The sequence below is a fragment of the Nilaparvata lugens genome, chromosome 4 (assembly GCF_014356525.2).
Source record: "Nilaparvata lugens isolate BPH chromosome 4, ASM1435652v1, whole genome shotgun sequence".
Lineage (NCBI taxonomy): Eukaryota > Metazoa > Arthropoda > Insecta > Hemiptera > Delphacidae > Nilaparvata > Nilaparvata lugens.
Window position 1 is genome coordinate 68,807,052 of NC_052507.1, and position 19,276 is coordinate 68,826,327.

Consider the following 19,276-nt stretch of genomic DNA (forward strand, 5'->3'; position numbering starts at 1 on the left):
TATAATCCGCCAATAATAAATAAGCCGCTTTATAACTTTTTGATCTTACCAATGGGTTCTCATAATTATTAAATCACAATTATACATGTTTTCTTATCATTTGTTGATAATGCTATTACTCCTAATCGCTAATACCATAATATTATGGACTTACCAAATCATTAGTTGAGGTTAGTCCTACGTTGTTTACAGTTGAACACTTGAATAGTTTGTCACTGCGCTTCAGGTAGCCATAGCGAGTGCAGGAGAGACCTTGGAAGCTTCCCCACGAAACAGCGTACCCCTCAACCAACAAACTTTGCTGAAAAATTACAAGTATACACATTTGAAAAAAGCATACTTTCAGACTCATACGCAGTTATTTAAAAGTAACAGTATCCTTATCAAGATATTATATATATATATAATATATATATATATATATATATATATATATAATATCTTGATAAGGATACCTATTTATATATATATATATTATATATATATATATAATATATATATATATATATAATATATATATATATAATTATAATTATATATTAGTAGTATCGAAGGCATACAAAATAAATTCCTCAGATTCATTTATTACAATAAGTATGGACATTCATGCCCGTAGGACTATTCTATGAGGTGTCTGAGAGTCAGTTTTCAAATTGTCATTGAAGAACAAGCGAGATTTCATATCATTGATTGTCCTATTTAAAATATTTAATAATCATTTAGATATTCCGAATGAAATCGGACTCTTTAGTATCTTTGTTCCGTTAAATAGACCTAGATTAAATATGTTTTTCGCTTTGGATAGAGTATACACTGTACATCATGCAAATTGCTTCTTACAAAAAACTATTAGATTGTACAATTCTCTGAATACGATTCTAGATATATTCGCTTATAATTTGCGCAAGTATAGTGAAAAATGTTATCAAGCTCTTAAATTCTAGATGCCTACTTCAATTTTGCAGACCATAATTTTTTTAAATGATTCTCAATTTTAAAATTCCTTTTCTTTTTCTTAAAGTAGGCTTGCTACCTTCTCTCTTTTCAGTTAGTCTATTTGGTTTTTTCTTTAGTCTATTTTCTATTTTTTTCTTGTGTTATTTTCTATTCATAATGTTCCTTCCAAACCATTTTATTGCTATTTTTTCATTTCTTTCTTTCTTATTAATTTAGTTTCTGTTTGTGTAAACAATTGATTTTCAATTGTTTTGGCATAAAACTGTAAGCTTCTATATTTATGTTGTAATTTTTCTTTTGATATAAATAAATAGATGTCACAAAAAAGTGGTCGATCCAGCGCTGGAGGATGGATAGGTTTAGTTCACAAATCCGAGATAAAGAAGAATATAGAGGGGGGGGGGAAGACAACCGTGGTCAAATCACCAACAGCCATACAATCATTGTCGAATGCAATGTGTCTCAAATTTTCCGTTATCTGGAGCCTAATTAGTTGATTAGGAATTTCACAAGCAGTATAAGTGGTGGTTGATTGAGGATAAAAACATAGTGGAGCGATAGAGTAGTATAGTAGGTAGGTGAGTGTTGAAAATAATGAATTTCCAAATGTCTACGATTCCTTCTACCTTCTATCCCAACCTTCACCGCTCCACTATGTTCTAACACTGACGCCATTTGAATATAGTATATAATGCATCAATTTTCAACACGCAGCTACCTTCTCTGTTACCCTCTACCTTCGCCGCTCCATTATTTTTCACCACAAATCAATTTTGAAACTTTGGTATTTGAAAGAAAATCAAGAATTGTATTTATAGTTTAAAGGTCCTTGAATACTTCATTTTAACTTCTGATTCAACTGACTGATTTATTCCATCATATTATTATTACTTTAATATATTAAGCATTTACCCCATATATCAACAGTTATATTAGTAAATATTTCTAATTATATTGTTCCTTCATTTGCACTTCCTCAACAGCTTAAAAACAATGTATAGGCCTACTTCTCGAGAGCATCCAACAGAAAAAAATGTGTATCAAAACGTTTATTCATAACTTACATTTGGAGTACTATGCCATTGAAATGATGAAGACAACTTGACGATTTCTTCGATGGCTGAAACCAGAATTGAAGCGGATCTTTCAAGTTGTTGGGCCTTGTCAAGTAGATCATGTGGCTGTCGCATCAAACCATGAATGATTTCCAACAGCACCTTACCTACCTGCCAAATACCACAATTACAACTATTAACAACAAATAATTAAAACAAACAGTAATCTAATTACTGTAAATTGATACAATAATTATACATGCAAATTATCTAAAATTGTCCCTAAAAATACCCCAGTTCCACAATTGAATTTCAAATATGATAGAAAAAGCTTCGAAAAATTTTATTTCACCTCAGTTTATCTTAATTCAACGATGTGGCTAGATACGTCCGTCTAAACTCTAAACATAAGATATAATTTTTGAATTTTCTCGATACACTATTTACTTGTACAACAATGTGTAAATAAATAATTTGATTTGATATGACAATGTAGGTGTCCGTCAATGAGGTAAGAGTCAGGAATAGTATTAGGTTGGGAGGTTGGGTTTTGGTTCTAAATTCCAATATCCTAGTGATATTCCGAATTATTCAAGCATTTTTTTAGATTTCGAATCAAGAATTTTGTCATTACAGTTGACAAAACTACAATGGACACTATTTACGGACGAGTATAGCCACGACCTTTCTTCAAAACATCATAACTCGTTAACGGATCAAAACTATGTATAATCGTCTAAGATGGGTATGATCATAGATAAGATACCTATGAAGTAAACATTTCTAGTCCTCAAAAAACTGAATTATAAAACTAATTTTCCTGAAAACTTTTCTACCAAACTTTCAAAATTTTAAACCACAACAAAGAAAGAGCCTTCCTTATAAGATTCATTTAAATAGCTTGTAATTTTGATAACTAGGTAAATACTGTCGGTTATCAATCTCAAAGAAACTTCATTGGAGTTTTAATGATCATACTAGTTTGAACGTTGAATAATACAACGTATATTCAATAATTATTTTCATGAATTAGCTAATAATAATTAACTCACCTCGGGGTCATTTTTGACAAAAATTAGATAGTTCTTCACAGTTCTGGTTATGAAAATTATATCCATTTCGTCCGTGAATATTCTACCAGCATCATTAGTGTAGTTGCAAAACTTGTTTATTGTCTCCAGAGCATTTCCATTCACCAAACTAGTGTTCATCTACAGAAACAAAACATGAATTATAACAATCGTTGAAGGTATGATTTCAAGTGCTACATATTTTAAACAAAACTATCTTGTTGTACTACCCTTGGAACTAATAATGATAATGATCAATTTTTTATTTTTTATTCATACAATCACAAATCATCTAGTAATGATCTCTGAGAGAGAGAGATTGATTGATTGATTGATTGATTGAGTACTTTATTTATGTAGATTACAATATATACTGGCTTATACACTTATATACAATAGCTTACAATACAGCAAAATTATAGATGAATTTACATAAATATAGACTAAGAAAATAATTATTGAACTGTATATGATATGAAAAAGCAGTTTGTAATATAATAACTATAGATAATAATCATATTGCTATGCATCTACATAAATTGGCGGAGCTTTGGACATATCAATGTCCATTCTTCGGAGAGAGTATTAAAAATATCCTCCCCACTAACTCTCTACCAAAACGTTAATTTCATTATTTAAACTAAGGATTTATTTATTAATGAAAATATTGTAAAAGTTTTGATCAATATGAATATTAAAGAGAAAAAAACAGAAAATTGATAGAGTAAAATAATTATATAGGTAGATAAGATCAAATAATTGATTAATAAAATGAAGTAGGCTGAAAGTAGATCAGGGTTATCAACTTTCAGTAATATACAGCAGTATGCAGTGGATAATTGAAATAACATGAGTTTATATAATGTATATATATATATAATTCGTTCATACATACATCATTCAATAACATGGTTTAAAGGTTTGTATTTGTGGGATGGGTGGGGGATGGATGTCATGTGATCGTTCTAGGGCCGGACAGTTTCAGTCACTTGTTCCAAAAAATGTTTTTCTAAAGTTAGGATGAAGCTAGCTCGGCTCTCGATGGACCTGATAGAAACAGGACCTGATAGAAACAGGAAGTGCGAGAGAGAGAGAGAGAGAGAGAGAGAGCAACATGGTTAGCCCAGAACTGTTCTTCTCCCAGTTTTTCTAAATAGTAGCATTTCCGAATGATGAGTTGTATTTCACTTCAAGAATTTTCTGTCCAGCAATAATAAACTATCAACTGTCGCTGATACAGTGTTATAATAAATAAACAACTGTCGCTCTTTCTCTACTCGGAAATTTTCAAAAATCTACTCAAATTTTGATAATTAATGCTCATTATGAAAGCTTAGTCCAGTTCACATTAATAGTTATTAAAATTGCATCAATTTCATTGTTCTTCACATGTTCAATTATTGTTAAGAGCTATATTCATTTCGTTGTTGGTTATCATCTTGTTTTCACTATTATTATTACTATCGTATTTTATAAAATTTTAAAGTGAAAGAACATTTATATTCTTTGATGTGGCAACGTCCGTTTCGTGCTGGTATTAGGTTATGAAGGTGTGATTTGGTCAGAGTGGGGGTGGAGGGGAGTTTTGGCGGTTAATGGAGGAGGATTCAAATCGCCAAAACTCCCCTCCACCCCCACTCTGACCAAATCACACCCTAATAACCTTAAATACTTCAGTTTATGTTTGTCTTGAAAATGTGCAATACCAGCACGAAACGGACGTCGCCACATCAAAGAATGTGAATGTTCTTTCACTTTAAAGTTTTATGAAATACGTTAGTAATATGTCCATTTAGTTCATGAATATTCTAACAGTATATTTATAAATTGAAATTCTTTATTGGGAAACGGAACTAAGAATAGCAGGGAGGAGGTGGAGGAGACTGACCTGAGAAAACTGGTAGAGAGTACGCGTGACTTCGCTGTAGAAAGGACACGCGGAGGTGTCGAGCGTGGACCAATGACCGGTCTCGTTGCAAGTGTGCCTGGCTGCTCCGTCTTCGTCGCCGTCTGTTGGCACGGCGCATGGCAATTCCACCACATTGTTGGCTATTGTCTTCGGCCAAACGTAAAATCCCCTATTGCTGCTGGTCGCTGTTGGTCAATTGAAACGAGCAATAGAAAAAAATATACAATAATTGACCTTCACTGCATCGAGTCGTTTCAATAGATATACAATGCGGTCCACGTTATAATGGCACTGGGGAACAGAGATGCCGATTCTCTGCCTTGCCACTGCCATCTATAGAGGATAGCTTATACCAGTGTATCTGATGTAAAATAAACATTTCATTTCTTTTTTGAATAATCAATTATACTTTATTCGTAAAGGAAATATGTTTTGCAATGATTAAATGATACCATACTTTTTAATAATTGAGATTAAAAAATTTGTTTATTGATTTAAAACAATCTGGATAGAAATAAAAGCTATCGAGTTAGTAATGCCAATATTTTGCCACCAATCATGCAGGTGCCAACAATTACATATTAGCAAAGTTTTGATAAAGATGACGAGTATCACAATAACATGTCAGTAGACACCATTCCCATTCTTTAGTTTCAAGCTATGGATCTTCTCAAAAATTCTTATTCTTAATATACATTTTTTGCTGGATGAATACGCAATATGAGAATTTGCAAGGATGTCGATTATATGATAAAATAATGGTTTTAAAAATCCATTAATATTCAAGAATAAGAAGATTGTAACGTATGGTTACTGAGGTTGGACTGAATGAATGAGGTTTACATTTTGATTAGTAAAAACTGCATTATCATCTTGATGAATCGGCATTTCCGAATAATGAAACGAATGAAGAATTGAATATAGAAGAATGTCAATTCACTATCAATAGTACATTAAATGCACCCATGCCTCTGAAATCATGATCAGAAAATGTCAAAACAGACGAAAGTGAAAAATGTTGCATTGAATAACATTTCTGAGGTTGTCTACATTTTTTATTATCAAGTGGTGATTTAATACTTAATCACCATGTATACTTAGGTTGTCCACATTTTTTCATTATCAAGTGGTGATTTCATACTTGATTCTCAGAATTCTATTTTCCACAAGTTTTATCGATTGAAATAATGTCAGCGACTAAACCACTCGCCTAGGGCCACTCCTTCATCTATTTTACCGTTTAAACTATAAAATGATGATATGATGTGGAATGAAATACTCACTGGTGATGGGACAGTAGTGTGTAGCTTCTGTGATTACAACTATCGCTACTGAGGTTGACTGATTTGCAACGCTCGACGTCAAATGACAATCCCATTGACCACTGTAGTTGCTAGTCAGATATTCCACTTGAATAACACTGAAAAATGAACATTTATTCATCCTGAATATAGTTAAAATGTAATACAGTAATATCAATATTACATTTTTCCATTCTAAACAATGTATTATGTTGCGTACATTATTAGTCTTATCTCCTTCCACTTTTTTCACTAATTATAAGCATACACTTTGTTTTTGCTTCTGGTAAGTAACTGATAATTAGATGACGTCTTTGTGTTTCTCCCACTTACACGATTATTCTGTTTCGTTTTGAAACAGCCAAAGAATTCTAGTTGCTTTAGCATCCAATAGAATGCTATCATTCTGCAGCTCACTGCCAAAGCACAAGGTTCTCCTCTTGGCAGCACAAAGATAAATTCTATTTATAGTCTTGCATTTTTATAGTGTAATTTATATTTTCATTTGATATCACTTTTTACTACTGTATGATTCAATAACTGAAAGAAATGATTTGTTTAGCAATGAATAAATTTTAATCGGAGCCGTCGTGTTCTGCTAAAGACTGTCTACAAAATTAAGCTGTACATCAAACCAAATTTAAATGTTCACAGGTGACTGTTTCATCAACTCAACATTGTAACATAATATTTAAAGTTTAATAATAAGTTTTTGACTTGATACTATAACGGTGGATTGTTAGAATTAATTTTCTATATGAACATTCTAAATTCAAAATCTTTTGTGATTATTTCGGGATCAAAATGTATGTGTTCAAAACTGCTGAAGAATCATAACCTTTTTTTTGGATTAATATGCAATCAAAATTCGGGAATGGAATAGAAAAGGCTATAAAGCCTGTTTTTTCGTTTACAATCATTTTATGATTAAGTTGTTTTGTCATTGTTGTTAAATAAATAATCTCTTATGGAGAATCGTTACACCTAATCACGCAAAGTTGTTCCGAGGATTAAGATGGAAGACGTATAGCAATCGACAAAGTCATCCATACAAAATGATATAATTACTAACGAATTTGATGAGAAAGCAAATGATGAACGACCAGTAAATGAATGATAAAATTACTAATTAGTGTAATGTAAAATGATAATCACCTCTCGATGAGGCCACTGTCTTTGATGGAGCGATTGCTGACAACAATGGCGCCGTCGAACACCTCAATGGGATTCAAGCCGGCCCACTTCCAGTAGATCACTGAGTCTTCACTCGCCGACTCCTTCACTACTCGGCATTGCAATTTCAACGAGTCGCCTTCGAACACAACCTAACAACACAATGACTTTATGGTTTAGTATACTAATTAGATATCAATCAGGGTCATTCAAAGGAACGGAAAAAGAACTAATAATTAAAAAAAAAAACATTTTTTATTCAATAGCCTAGTCATAAATATGAAGAAACACGAAAGCCTTTTACTCTACATATAAGTTTAAAAGTATATTTTTTAAAATATAACATCTGCGAAATACCCTCCTAATCTAAGTAACTTTCAAGATTACCATGAAATTTTGCAGCATATTGACTGGTATTCCTCAATTTCGTCCCGAGTTTCAAAGCTGGGATAGTTCTATTGTTTTTATGGAACATTTGTTTGTAGTTTGTGGAACAAGCCACACAGAACTTTGAAATAAAAACTGTCCCAGCCCTAAAACAAAGAGATCGGTACGAATTTGATGGAATACTTGTAAATGCTGCTGAATTTCTTGGAAAACACCTTTCGTCGTACACGAATAAAATATACAAGGGTCATTCAATAAGTAACGAGACAAATTACTACTTTTCAAAAAACGGCTTAATTGATCCATATGAAACTTCAAGGACATGAAGCTGGTAACCTTGTGATGACATCTGATCAGTATTTCCACCGTATTTCGTTAACATAATCGCTAATTGACTAAGTTAACAATGGCTAGTCCGCTTGAGAATTACACCGTGGAAGAACAACGTACTGTGATCAGATTTTTAGTCGCAGAAGGTGAGAAAGGTAGTGAAATCCACAGAAGAATGTTGAAAGTGTACGGAGACCATTATTTGGATCGTTCAAACGTTTAAAAATGCGTAGAAAAGTTTGTGGCCGTACAAACGTTTGTGAAAATCAATGCAGTGAACGACCAATTAAAATTGGGACTTCCTCTCTCGATTCTCGAATTTTTTCGTTAATTCGGGACAATAGGCGTATCACTGTTGAATTTATAAGTGGAAAAGTAAACGCAAGACTTGGAGATGTCCATAATATTATTCACAACAAGCTGCAGTAAACGAAACTTGTGCAAGATGGGTGCCTAGACAACTCACGGAAGCTCACAAAGAAACCAGGCTTCAAATCAGCCAACAGTTGAAAAATCGGCATGCGACTGAAGGAGAATGTTTTTGCAAAAGAACTGTAGCGTGTGATGAAACATGGATCCATCACTATGAGCCAGAGTCAAAACGACAGGCATTCAAATCTGATCACCCCACGTTGTTCTTCCACGGTGCAATTCTCAAGCGGACTCGCCATTGTTAAGTGAGTTAATTTGCGATTATGTTTACGAAATATGATAGAACAGCTGATCAGATGTCACCACAAGATTACCAACTTCATGTCTTGAAAGTTACTTAATGGATCAATATGTCCGTTTTTGAAAATTAGTAATTTGTCTCGTTACTTATTGAATGACCCTCGTATATGAGAAGTGGAAATACCAGAGATACCAGAACAACTTGAATCACAGCTATGTACTATACAAGGCAGTGGAAGCCTAAGAACGGCATCAATGCGTTCCTATCATTTCCACTGACTTGTGGAATGTGGGTATCACTATAATCTTCTGTACTATAAAGCGATGTACTTTGGAAGGCAGTGGAAACCTAGACACGGCAAAAATATTTACTTATTCTTCATATGGAACTGCAACAAGGAAGCAGCTCTCCTGCAGTATATGACATGTCAACGTTTTGTAGTCTAATATTACTAAAATGTATGAATTCAGGGCTACTTTCTTGTATTCATAAAATATAATTTTAGTACCCATTGAAATTGATAAAATATTTTATCAATCTCAAAGGGTATTATAATTCTATTTTATAACTAATATTACTAATATATTGCATATACCAAGCACAAGATAACACAACAAATTTCACATAACATACATAAAGCAAAAATCATCTATGAAGGAAGTCCGCTAATTTGTATGGACATCATACGATACGGAATTCCCTAATTGTCCTTTTGAACTCCCTCAAGCCTTCAATTACTATGATGAGATGGGAGTGCATTGAATATTTTCATTCCTGTATAAAACGGACCACTCTGCAGCAGACAAAGTCTATGAGTTCCAATCATTTCCACTTACTTTTATTGCTGATTGAATCTCATTATGAATCTTCATTCCCACAATAAAATATACGATGTTCTAGAATGAATAGTGAGTAGTACCTGATTGTGTTGGGGCCTCAGTTCGAGGAAAGAGGTGGCGTGAGAGGCGGTCTGTGAGGTGGGCCAGTCGCAGTAGGCATAGGCGACGCCCGGCTTCAATTTGCGCAGAGTCTGCCCGCGCAGGGGGGGTGGACCGCTGCACTTGGGCAGGGGGTTCAACTTCACCGACTCGTTGCGAGCCCAGCCAGGCAGCCACCATAGCGAACAGTCGCAGATCAGAGGATTCATCGTCAAATTGCTTAAATAAACAATTCAATCAACATGTATAATTCAACATATCATTATTTATTTATCCATATGGCTTTTATCGGCAGAGATCCTTTTGGATGTTCTGCCTTGCCGTATTACCCAATGTCATTTCCTATAAACACTCAAGTTTATAGGTTATGTATTGGGTTCTTCATGTTTCTCACTGAAAATTTTCACTTTCACTTCCTGAGCTTCTATTTTATAAAGTTTAAAATTAAGAAAACTTATTTCTAAACACAAATTAATATTTGAAAAGCAAGCAAATATAAAATTTTGATGATAATATTGAAAGATGAAAATTTTACATTACAATTTTTCCATGAAAACATATCATTAATAATTATTATTAAACGAATGTCCAAATTAAATGATTAGCATTTGGAGAAATGCAATTTCTAATTAATTTTCATATGTATCATCATATTGTCATTAACATCTATCATCAATATATTGTTAACAATTATTATGAAAATTACTAGTACCGTCTCTATACTTTTTGATATAAACACACTACAGTAGTTACGAATATTCGCACCATTCTCACGTGTCAAAATGACATGCTTTTCTTTGCAAAAATTCAGATTAAAGTGTCGAAATAGAATGATTATGACACTTGAAAATGACGAGAGTGCTCAGAACTACTGTAGATCTGAAGAAGTAAATGGTACTTTCTATAATAGTCATCCAACAATTTCGGTAGCCCTATATTGAACTATAACCGGATCCCCAAAAAGGCCCTATTGTATCAGCCACTCGGAAAAAGAGATCGCGGACGTCCCAGGTAAAGATGAATTGGTTTTAGAGGCACAAAGGTTCGGAAAAGACAGTAATGCCTAACTCGCGAAAGGGAGGGGGGGGGAGAAGTAGCCCTATTAAAATTCTTATTGAAATTAATAATTACATTTATTACAAGTATTGATGTAATACTCTACAGTATTATACAAATTTCCTCTACAGTAGTTGTGTTTTCGCATTAGTTGTATTATACACATTTATTGTCATCAATATTATTTATCAATGTATAACTGTAGTAGATTCATCGAAAGACGAACCAACAATAACATCAAACTTGACTTTGTGTTTGTGTGCGTATAAAAATGATCACACATATTCGCTTTTGATTGCTTAACTCGTAAAATAATACAAGTTCACAAATACTATACTTTTATTCACACTGAATCAGCATACTTTGATATTCAATAGTTAATGACAAAGTTCCTATTTCTTTACTTATTGATACAGAACATTTCTGAAAGATACAAAAGCCCGATTACAACATTGAGGAATGAAGAATCTGTTGTAATTTATGTCAAATACAGCCTGATGATGATAAAGAAGAATAATATCTATTAAGTCAGTACAAAAACATCTATTTGATATTAATTTAAAAATATTTTTTTTCTTTCTAGAGTAACAATGTTAATCTACTACTTGTATAATCAATTTTATATCAAACTATGTTATTTAAGATGTAAGTGAACACACAACTAATTCATATAGAACAATAAATAAATATTCTAGTGCTTAGTAATGTAGAAAGAGGCTCAGCCATTCATTGTACTCACATCTTTTTCAATGATACTAGATCATCAAAAGTCCCTTCCTTTATTTGGCTGATTTGATTATCACTCAGTCTCCTGTAAAATTGATACAATCCAATAAATTCATGGCAACGAATACTGTAGTACCATTAAATCGAGATTCAATCCAGTATTTTAAAGGTAGATACCGTAATCAGAGGCTGTTTATCTACTAAAAAGAGGAATAGGTTTATCTAAACAGCAGAATATTCATCTAATAAGCAACACTAGGTTTATCTAATATTTATTAGGTTTATCATCTAATAGATAACACTGTCGGTTAAAAACTAACGTGATGACAGGTTTCCAAATCGCTAAGACAAGAAAGAGAGTCAAAACAGAGATTATGTGTTGAAGTGTTATATATTTTGTGAATAAATTGGATTTTGAAGAATAGACACCACTGTATGGTCTGTACCATCTTCATGTAAATCATTGTTATGTAGCCTACGTGAACTAAAATATTGTGAATGTGATCACATCATCTTTTTAACAATTTAATTATATAAATAAGGTAATGTTATAATCCAATATCTACAATATCTACAATATTGAACAGTTTTCGAATGAGGCATTGATACTGATTATTGTATATTTTTCTACCAGAACAGGTCTATCATTATAATTATTATTATAATCATATAATTAATTATAAATAGTAAGAAAGTGAGAGTTATTGAATTAAAACTGACTGTCACTGAAATAGAATCTCTACTAATAAAATAATGATAAATAACTTACAGTCTTTCCAGATTAGATAAGCCTTCAAAATACGCTCTACTTAGGTGCTTCAATTTGTTGAAAGAGAGATCCCTGAAACAAATATATAACTGTTAGAATTTATTTCTTCCTATGAACATGAGTGTGGAACTCTGAGGTACATAGGGTGAGTTACTGTTGGTTAACCAAAATCAATCTGTCAGTTATGTTATGCATGTCCTATCAAAAAATTACTTGACGGTGATCGATTGTCATCGAAAACAAGTTAATTCATCTCCAAGCTTACTTGCAGCACTCAAACCTTGGCATCACACTCGGAAAAGGACAAACAAGAAATTAATAGTAGAAGAAATAAACTAAATTTTTCCATTATTTGTGTTTTTATGCGAGAATCCAGTGAAGCTCTTTCTGAATAAATAAATTAATACTACAGTAGCCTACTTCAAACAAATTGTGAGGCAACATGCATTAGAATTTTGATAAAGGTTATAAATAAATTATTTACTCACAATGTTTTCAAAGATGTCAAGTTGGAAAAAGCTCCCAAGTCAATCTTCGATATACGATTTCTACTTAGGTCTCTGAAATATAAATTCAAATGTTATTCAAATATATAATAATTGTTATTATTGTAATATATAATAATAAATGTTATTCAAATAAATAAATAAGTAAATTCAAATATTGTAATACACATGTTTTCAAATTTTCTACAAATTCTGTAAACTTAAAGTACATTGCACATTGATGAAACAATATGAAAATCATAATAGAGCCAGTTGCAACTGGCCTTGACGCGACTGTTACGTACAAAAGCAGCATTATTTGTGAAATTTCAATTCATCCCAATTTTTCTCAAGTAAATCTAAACTCTGCTACAACAAATTAAATATTTATTTAGACAACATACATGAATAATTCAGTTAACTTATGCTACTGCATCCAAGTTATTAATTACATTATAGAAATCAGGTTAAAATCAACAGTAAGTTAAAAAATACTCACAATTTTAAAAGATTCGGTAGGTATGGAAGATTGGCAGTGATGTGTGTCAGATTGTTCTGCGAAAGATCCCTGAAAACAATAAAAAATTATAGATGTAATTGTCGACTTTCTTAGTTATATAAAGGTCAGGATATATTATTGTAGACCTTGCTACTTTACAATAAATTTCTAAAAAAATGCTTTAAATGCACAGTTCTAAGTGACGTTGAATTCGTTAGAAAATAGGTTCATGGGAGAACGAATTTCTCTAAATCGGCAGTGTCAAGATAGCATATAATTCCTCGCACACAGGCTTTGCCCATGTGAGTAACCTAATTCTTCAAGTTTTGTATAGCTTAATGTACATATTGTTTGTACTTTCCAAGAAGAAAAAATATAATTTCAATTTCAATATTAATTGAAATCAACATCCAGCCTCTACCTCCATTGAGTTGATAGATTGTATTTATAAGCTCTTTTGTTGATAACAGCCGATAATATCATAATTAAAGAGGTAAAAAACAATAACTCTTGATCCTTTTTCTAAATTGCTACTGCTTCATGATTTTAAGTCGAATCCTTTGTGGCCTTGTTGTACCTCAGGAGCGTATATCTTCCAGCGTTCCAGCTCACCGGTTTGTTTTGCTATCAGGGTATTCATTTCCCCAACTTAGGGCTGGTCTATAGTTTTCCAATATCCATATTTTCATCCCGTACAGGTTTGCATTCTCTATACATGAACTTACTTCCATACTCTTGAAATCTTCACCACTCCTATTTTTAGGACAGAACATTTTAAATTAGGTAAGATATAAATCCATGAGATTTAAAGAATGGATTATTCATGGTATTGTTGATCTGGTAAAACAAAAATTTTCTTAAAATATAAATTTTTAAAAAAGTTATTCAATTTAACAAAAATAACTCAACTAAGAGTTATTTTTAGTAGATTGAATAACTAACTATCTTGAAAATTGATATTTTCAGAAAATTATTGTTTTACTAGATCAACAATACCACAATGAATCTATCCTCTAAATCTCATGGATTTATCTCTTACCGAATTTGAAATGTTCTGCCCCAAAAATGTAATCTTTAGGCGCTCATATCTCAAAAAGTAATGATCAGAAAAAAATTTCTTGAGAAAACTTTTTCATTTTGATAGCTTGATATACAAATCGAAAAACTTTGAAAAATATCTCGAGTAAAAAGTTCATTTTTAGCCTTTGCACAGCCTCAATAAAACATTGAAAATCATAATTTGTAAATTTTGCTTCTTAAAAGAGCGTACGGTATGTTCTTGTACATAAATGAAAGACTATACGAGCGAAATAAGTTTATGGTTTTTGAATGATAGGCACATGACTACTCGTTATGCGCTAACGGAAATCCTAGCTGTAGTAGTTAAGCATTTTACATTATTCTATGCAAGTTTATACTTACAAATCCGTAACTTCAGTTGCATTTTTGAACCATTTTGACTGCAATTCACCAAGTGAGCTGATGATTCCATTTTCGCCTCCACATCTCAGTCTAAACCAATCAAGAATCTGTTTATCATTAGGCTTTACATCGTAAGTTTTTGTGCAAGTGACAGCAACAGATTCCGAACAGATTTGTGTTATAAATGATAAAACAAAAGATAAAGAAAGAAGAGTTTTGACTTTGGATCCCATGATAATATTTCACTGTTGTCTTTATGCTGATAATATTGTAAACTACCTAAGAAATGTTGTAAGCATGTTTATAAAAAGCTGCAAAGTATTTACTTGATAAACGAATTGGTAATGGCAACAGTTGAATAACAACAAACACACGTATTTCAATAAAAATTAGAACTAAAACTCAAAAGAAACCTGTAAAATTCATCACAATTTGATTCAGTCCGAAAATCCATAATAGATGTTTTCTTTCTTCTCAGCTAACTTCTTCCCCTAACGCTTCAGTTCTATTTATTTTTATATAGAGAAGAAACTTGCATAGAATTTTGAAACATTAGCTATCTATTTAATTTTATGACACAAACATAAATTTATACAATAATTTTAATCCTCAAATAACTCTAGAACCGCTACCATCCCTCCTACTCTTTTGCTTTTTGTTTGCTTACTGAAGATGGCGACCCATGGCCTTCTATATTACTACTGGCATTTTATAAAATAGTATTGAGTTACTAGTTTTCTTTACCCCTTACAAATTCTCTAAAATTTATGAATAGAAATTGTCTGGTTAGAAAGTAGACGTTATGCAAGTTCTTTGATAACTAATTCAAGACAATGTTATAATGTAGTGCAATTCCCCAGAATCTTAGAACTTGAACCTAATTTGTATCACAATTCTAGTTTTTGAAATATCTAATATTTTTGACCGTACGTAGTGAGGTCTTTGTTTTAACTCGGATTCTCTTTTGTCTGTCTGTAGGTACTGTATGTATGTAATGCAATTACGGCCAAACGCGTTGATAGAATTCTATGAGATTTGGCAGAAATATTCCTTTTTCAACTGCGTGTCGATGTATACACAAGGTTTATTGAAATTTTGAATTTTAAGGATAATATGAAAAGAGAAGGAATTCCTCCATCCTCCGATATCACTATATATAATTATCATCTACTCTGAAGATAGGATTAATCAGACTATAGAATTATTCATAATCAATCAGCTGACAAGTGATTACACTATTAAGGTAGGCGCACACAGATCGTCATCGGACGGACGGCATGCATAGGACGGATCGTACTTTTTAGAGGTGCTGCGCACACTATAGTGAGGTCCATGTTATAATGACTGTATTTGATCAACTTTGGTTTTGCTTTCCTTGTCTATCATTCGACAAAGCCGGTGGTACTATCCTTATCTAGGTTCACAACGATGCCAATTATGTTTTTGACAGTTAAGAAATATAATAAATTAATGAAGAGATTCGGCATCGCTATTCTTCTATCTTTATCCACTGCCATTATAACGTGGACCTACCTAACTATAGTCGTCATCGGAGCATTGGCATTTTAGTGTGAATTAGGAATTAAATGAACAAAAATATTACAGTATAGAAGTGATGGATAGCAGTAGCGAAGAAGAAGTTATAATAACAATAATTATTGTTACCGTACTTGTTTGTTAGCTAAAGATGAAGAAGAGGTACAGCGACGTAGGAAAAGAAAACGTAAAATGTGGATCCATACAATTAATCAGAAAAGGATAGAATACGGAGAATTTAATCATCTGTTTCCTGATTTAATTGAAGACGAAGTTAAATTTTTTAGATACTTCCGCAAGTCGCAAGTAATGCTTTTTGAGCTTTTGAATGTCCTCAGACAACATATATAAGTTATAGTTAAACTGAGCACCACTTATTTTGCCGTGCGATTGAGCCTTAACAGATATTAGCAATCTCCTTAAGGTACGTATTTTAAAATTTTTTAGTTAACCATTTCATGTCTGGTTTTCTATATTTCGATTAAAAACTTCTGAAGACGTATAAATTAGCATTGACGTTAGTCAAAATTTCTCTCAAGTGACATTATGCATAATATCGTATGCTCTTTTTTAGGTGAGATTATGAAATTCTATTTATTATAATATACTAAATATACATTACCAACCAATTATAGTACATTTATGTAATACAGCATATTAATAGCTGATATTTTATTCCACTGTATTTTTATACATTATGTTAAGGAAATAGTTAGTTTTGATACCGATTTAGGACATATTTAATAACAATTAAAACTTTGGTACGGTATATATATAAAAAAAAAAATAAAACTCAATCAAATATTTATTTCTACACTCTACAGATTATACAAGGGAATAAATAAATGACGGTGAGTCATTCAATCCGATCGGAGCCGTCGGCTTCAATGCTCCTCTCGGAATTCCTGACGGCATTTCCGATCTACGATGCGTACGATGCGGATAGGTATAAGCACTCCAATTGAAAACAATGCATCAAATCTAATCTTCCGATGCGTGCCGTTCGTCCGATGACGATCTATGTGCGCCTACCTTTACACAGATGTCTGGAGAAGCCAGTCTATGTATTTCTATAAGTAGTGCAGTCAAAGAAACGTTACCTATAGAGGGAAATGTTTGGAAGACAATTTTTGACCCCGCAGTTCTGTTAAGGGTAGTAAGGAGGTAAACATATCAAGAGTCCTACCCACTGTGCTAAGGGGGTGGGGGTGGTTCAAAGGTACCATTTTCTGGTTTCTCGCATATAAATCAAAAACTATTATCTTACGAAAATAACTGATGTATACAAAATTGAAGCTTACATAATTTCCTATAATATTCATCTCACAACTTTTTGCATATCTTCTCTAGTTTTCGAGATATATATGCTCTTGAAGGTGTGACATTATTGAAAAAACACGTTTGCCTCCAATTTATGCTCTTAATATACGGTAACTTTTTAAAAATCGATGGGAAAAATCCATGCTGATTATGAACTTATAGAGCATTGAATTGACTTCAATTTTATGTTTAATCCCACTTTTACTAATTCCCTTACACCTTTTGCAGCAGTGGTGTTGAGTGTGAAATCTCCATTTTTGCAACAATAGACCAATTGACAAAGGAATTTGGAGGGAATGTTTTAAACACAATTTTTGTCTTTCCTGCTTTGTTAAGAAAATAACAAAAGTCGCCATTCCTAACTCATAAACTGGTTTAAAAGTTGCATTTTTCAGCGTTTTGCTCCCATGCTCATATCTTGAGAACAATGCGATCAACCAACATAACTGATCATTCAAAAATGAAGCTTGATACATTCTCTACACTTTTTGTTCAGTGGAATTTTGTGATATTCTCAAGAGTTTCCGAGATATTCGCTCTTGAGAAGGTGTGTAATTGTTAAAATAATATGTCTTTATCCAATGTTTTCTAAGCTAAGCTCTTTCAGGGTTTATAACTCTCCAACAAATGCATCGTAAAAAACTGATGCTTATCGTAGGTTTGTAGAGTATTATTTCACTATTCCAAATTTTCCTTTCATTGTTATAGCAGCTTCAATCAAGGGGGTGAAATTTTCATTGCTGCAGCAATTTATTGTCAACTCAGCGGCTCCACACCTTTAACAGAGGGGATAAAGATGCGCACTTTTGGTATGTTCACAAACTACTAACTAGTCCAAATTAAGCTGCGTAGACGAAAATTGTGTCACAGACACCCCCTTCAAATGTCATTGTCAAACGATCGATTGTTGCGGCAATGAAAATTTAACCCCCTAGATTGAAGCTGCTATAACAATGAAAGGAAAACTTGGCATATTTAAATCATACATCATTTCAAAGAGAATTCAATTCTCTACAAACCTACGATAAGCATAGGTTTTTACGATGCATTGTTGGAGATTTATAAGCCCTGAAAGAGCAAAACCTTAGATAAAGACCTATTATTTTAACAATTACACATCTTAAAGAGTTATATCCGTAAGATACATAGTTTTCGAGTTATATGCGAGAAACCAAAAAATTGTACCTTTGAACCACCCCCACCCCCTTAGCACAGTGGATGGAGGTGCGACTTTTGATATATTTACCTCCTTACCACCCTAAACAGAACTGCGGGGTCAAAAATTGTCTTCCAAACATTTCCCTCTATACCCTTTTTTGAGCATTCATTGCCTGGATCAAAGGTCTATAGTTTCAATCAAAGACCTTAAAGAGGTATGCATCTTTAAGGTCTTTGATTTCAATATTTTATTTTTCAATCATGGTATTATTATGCGTGCCCATCAATATCATCACATTAGAATACAAATTTAATAGGTGATTAAAAATAATCAAATGAACTAAATAATGCTGAAGAAATTATAATATTTTTGATTGCAAAAAATTAATTTTCATCAAATGGAAAGATTATCACGGAACAGGATGAATTATATCATATGGAATACAAATTCAAACTAAGTTAACATGAAAAGAAAACAGGTGACATCAGGTACTTGTGGATGAAAATACTGC

The 19,276-nt window shown here is 32.5% G+C and overlaps 1 protein-coding gene across 1 annotated transcript in view; it reads right to left on the reverse strand.

The window, feature by feature from the left end:
- The window catches only part of LOC111059850 (adhesion G protein-coupled receptor A3), a 40,181-nt gene extending 24,779 nt beyond the window's left edge, over positions 1–15,402 (reverse strand). The window contains exons 1-12 of the mRNA XM_039427077.1: positions 14,751–15,402; positions 13,329–13,397; positions 12,833–12,904; positions 12,345–12,416; positions 11,589–11,660; positions 9,775–10,012; positions 7,448–7,617; positions 6,275–6,411; positions 4,971–5,176; positions 3,065–3,223; positions 2,022–2,183; positions 155–301 (exon numbers count right to left, since the gene is read on the reverse strand). Coding sequence (XP_039283011.1) covers positions 155–301; positions 2,022–2,183; positions 3,065–3,223; positions 4,971–5,176; positions 6,275–6,411; positions 7,448–7,617; positions 9,775–10,012; positions 11,589–11,660; positions 12,345–12,416; positions 12,833–12,904; positions 13,329–13,397; positions 14,751–14,983 — 1,737 coding nt within the window. The 5' untranslated portion in view covers positions 14,984–15,402. The remainder of the gene's footprint in view (positions 1–154; positions 302–2,021; positions 2,184–3,064; positions 3,224–4,970; positions 5,177–6,274; positions 6,412–7,447; positions 7,618–9,774; positions 10,013–11,588; positions 11,661–12,344; positions 12,417–12,832; positions 12,905–13,328; positions 13,398–14,750) is intronic.
- Positions 15,403–19,276: the final 3,874 nt, after the last annotated feature.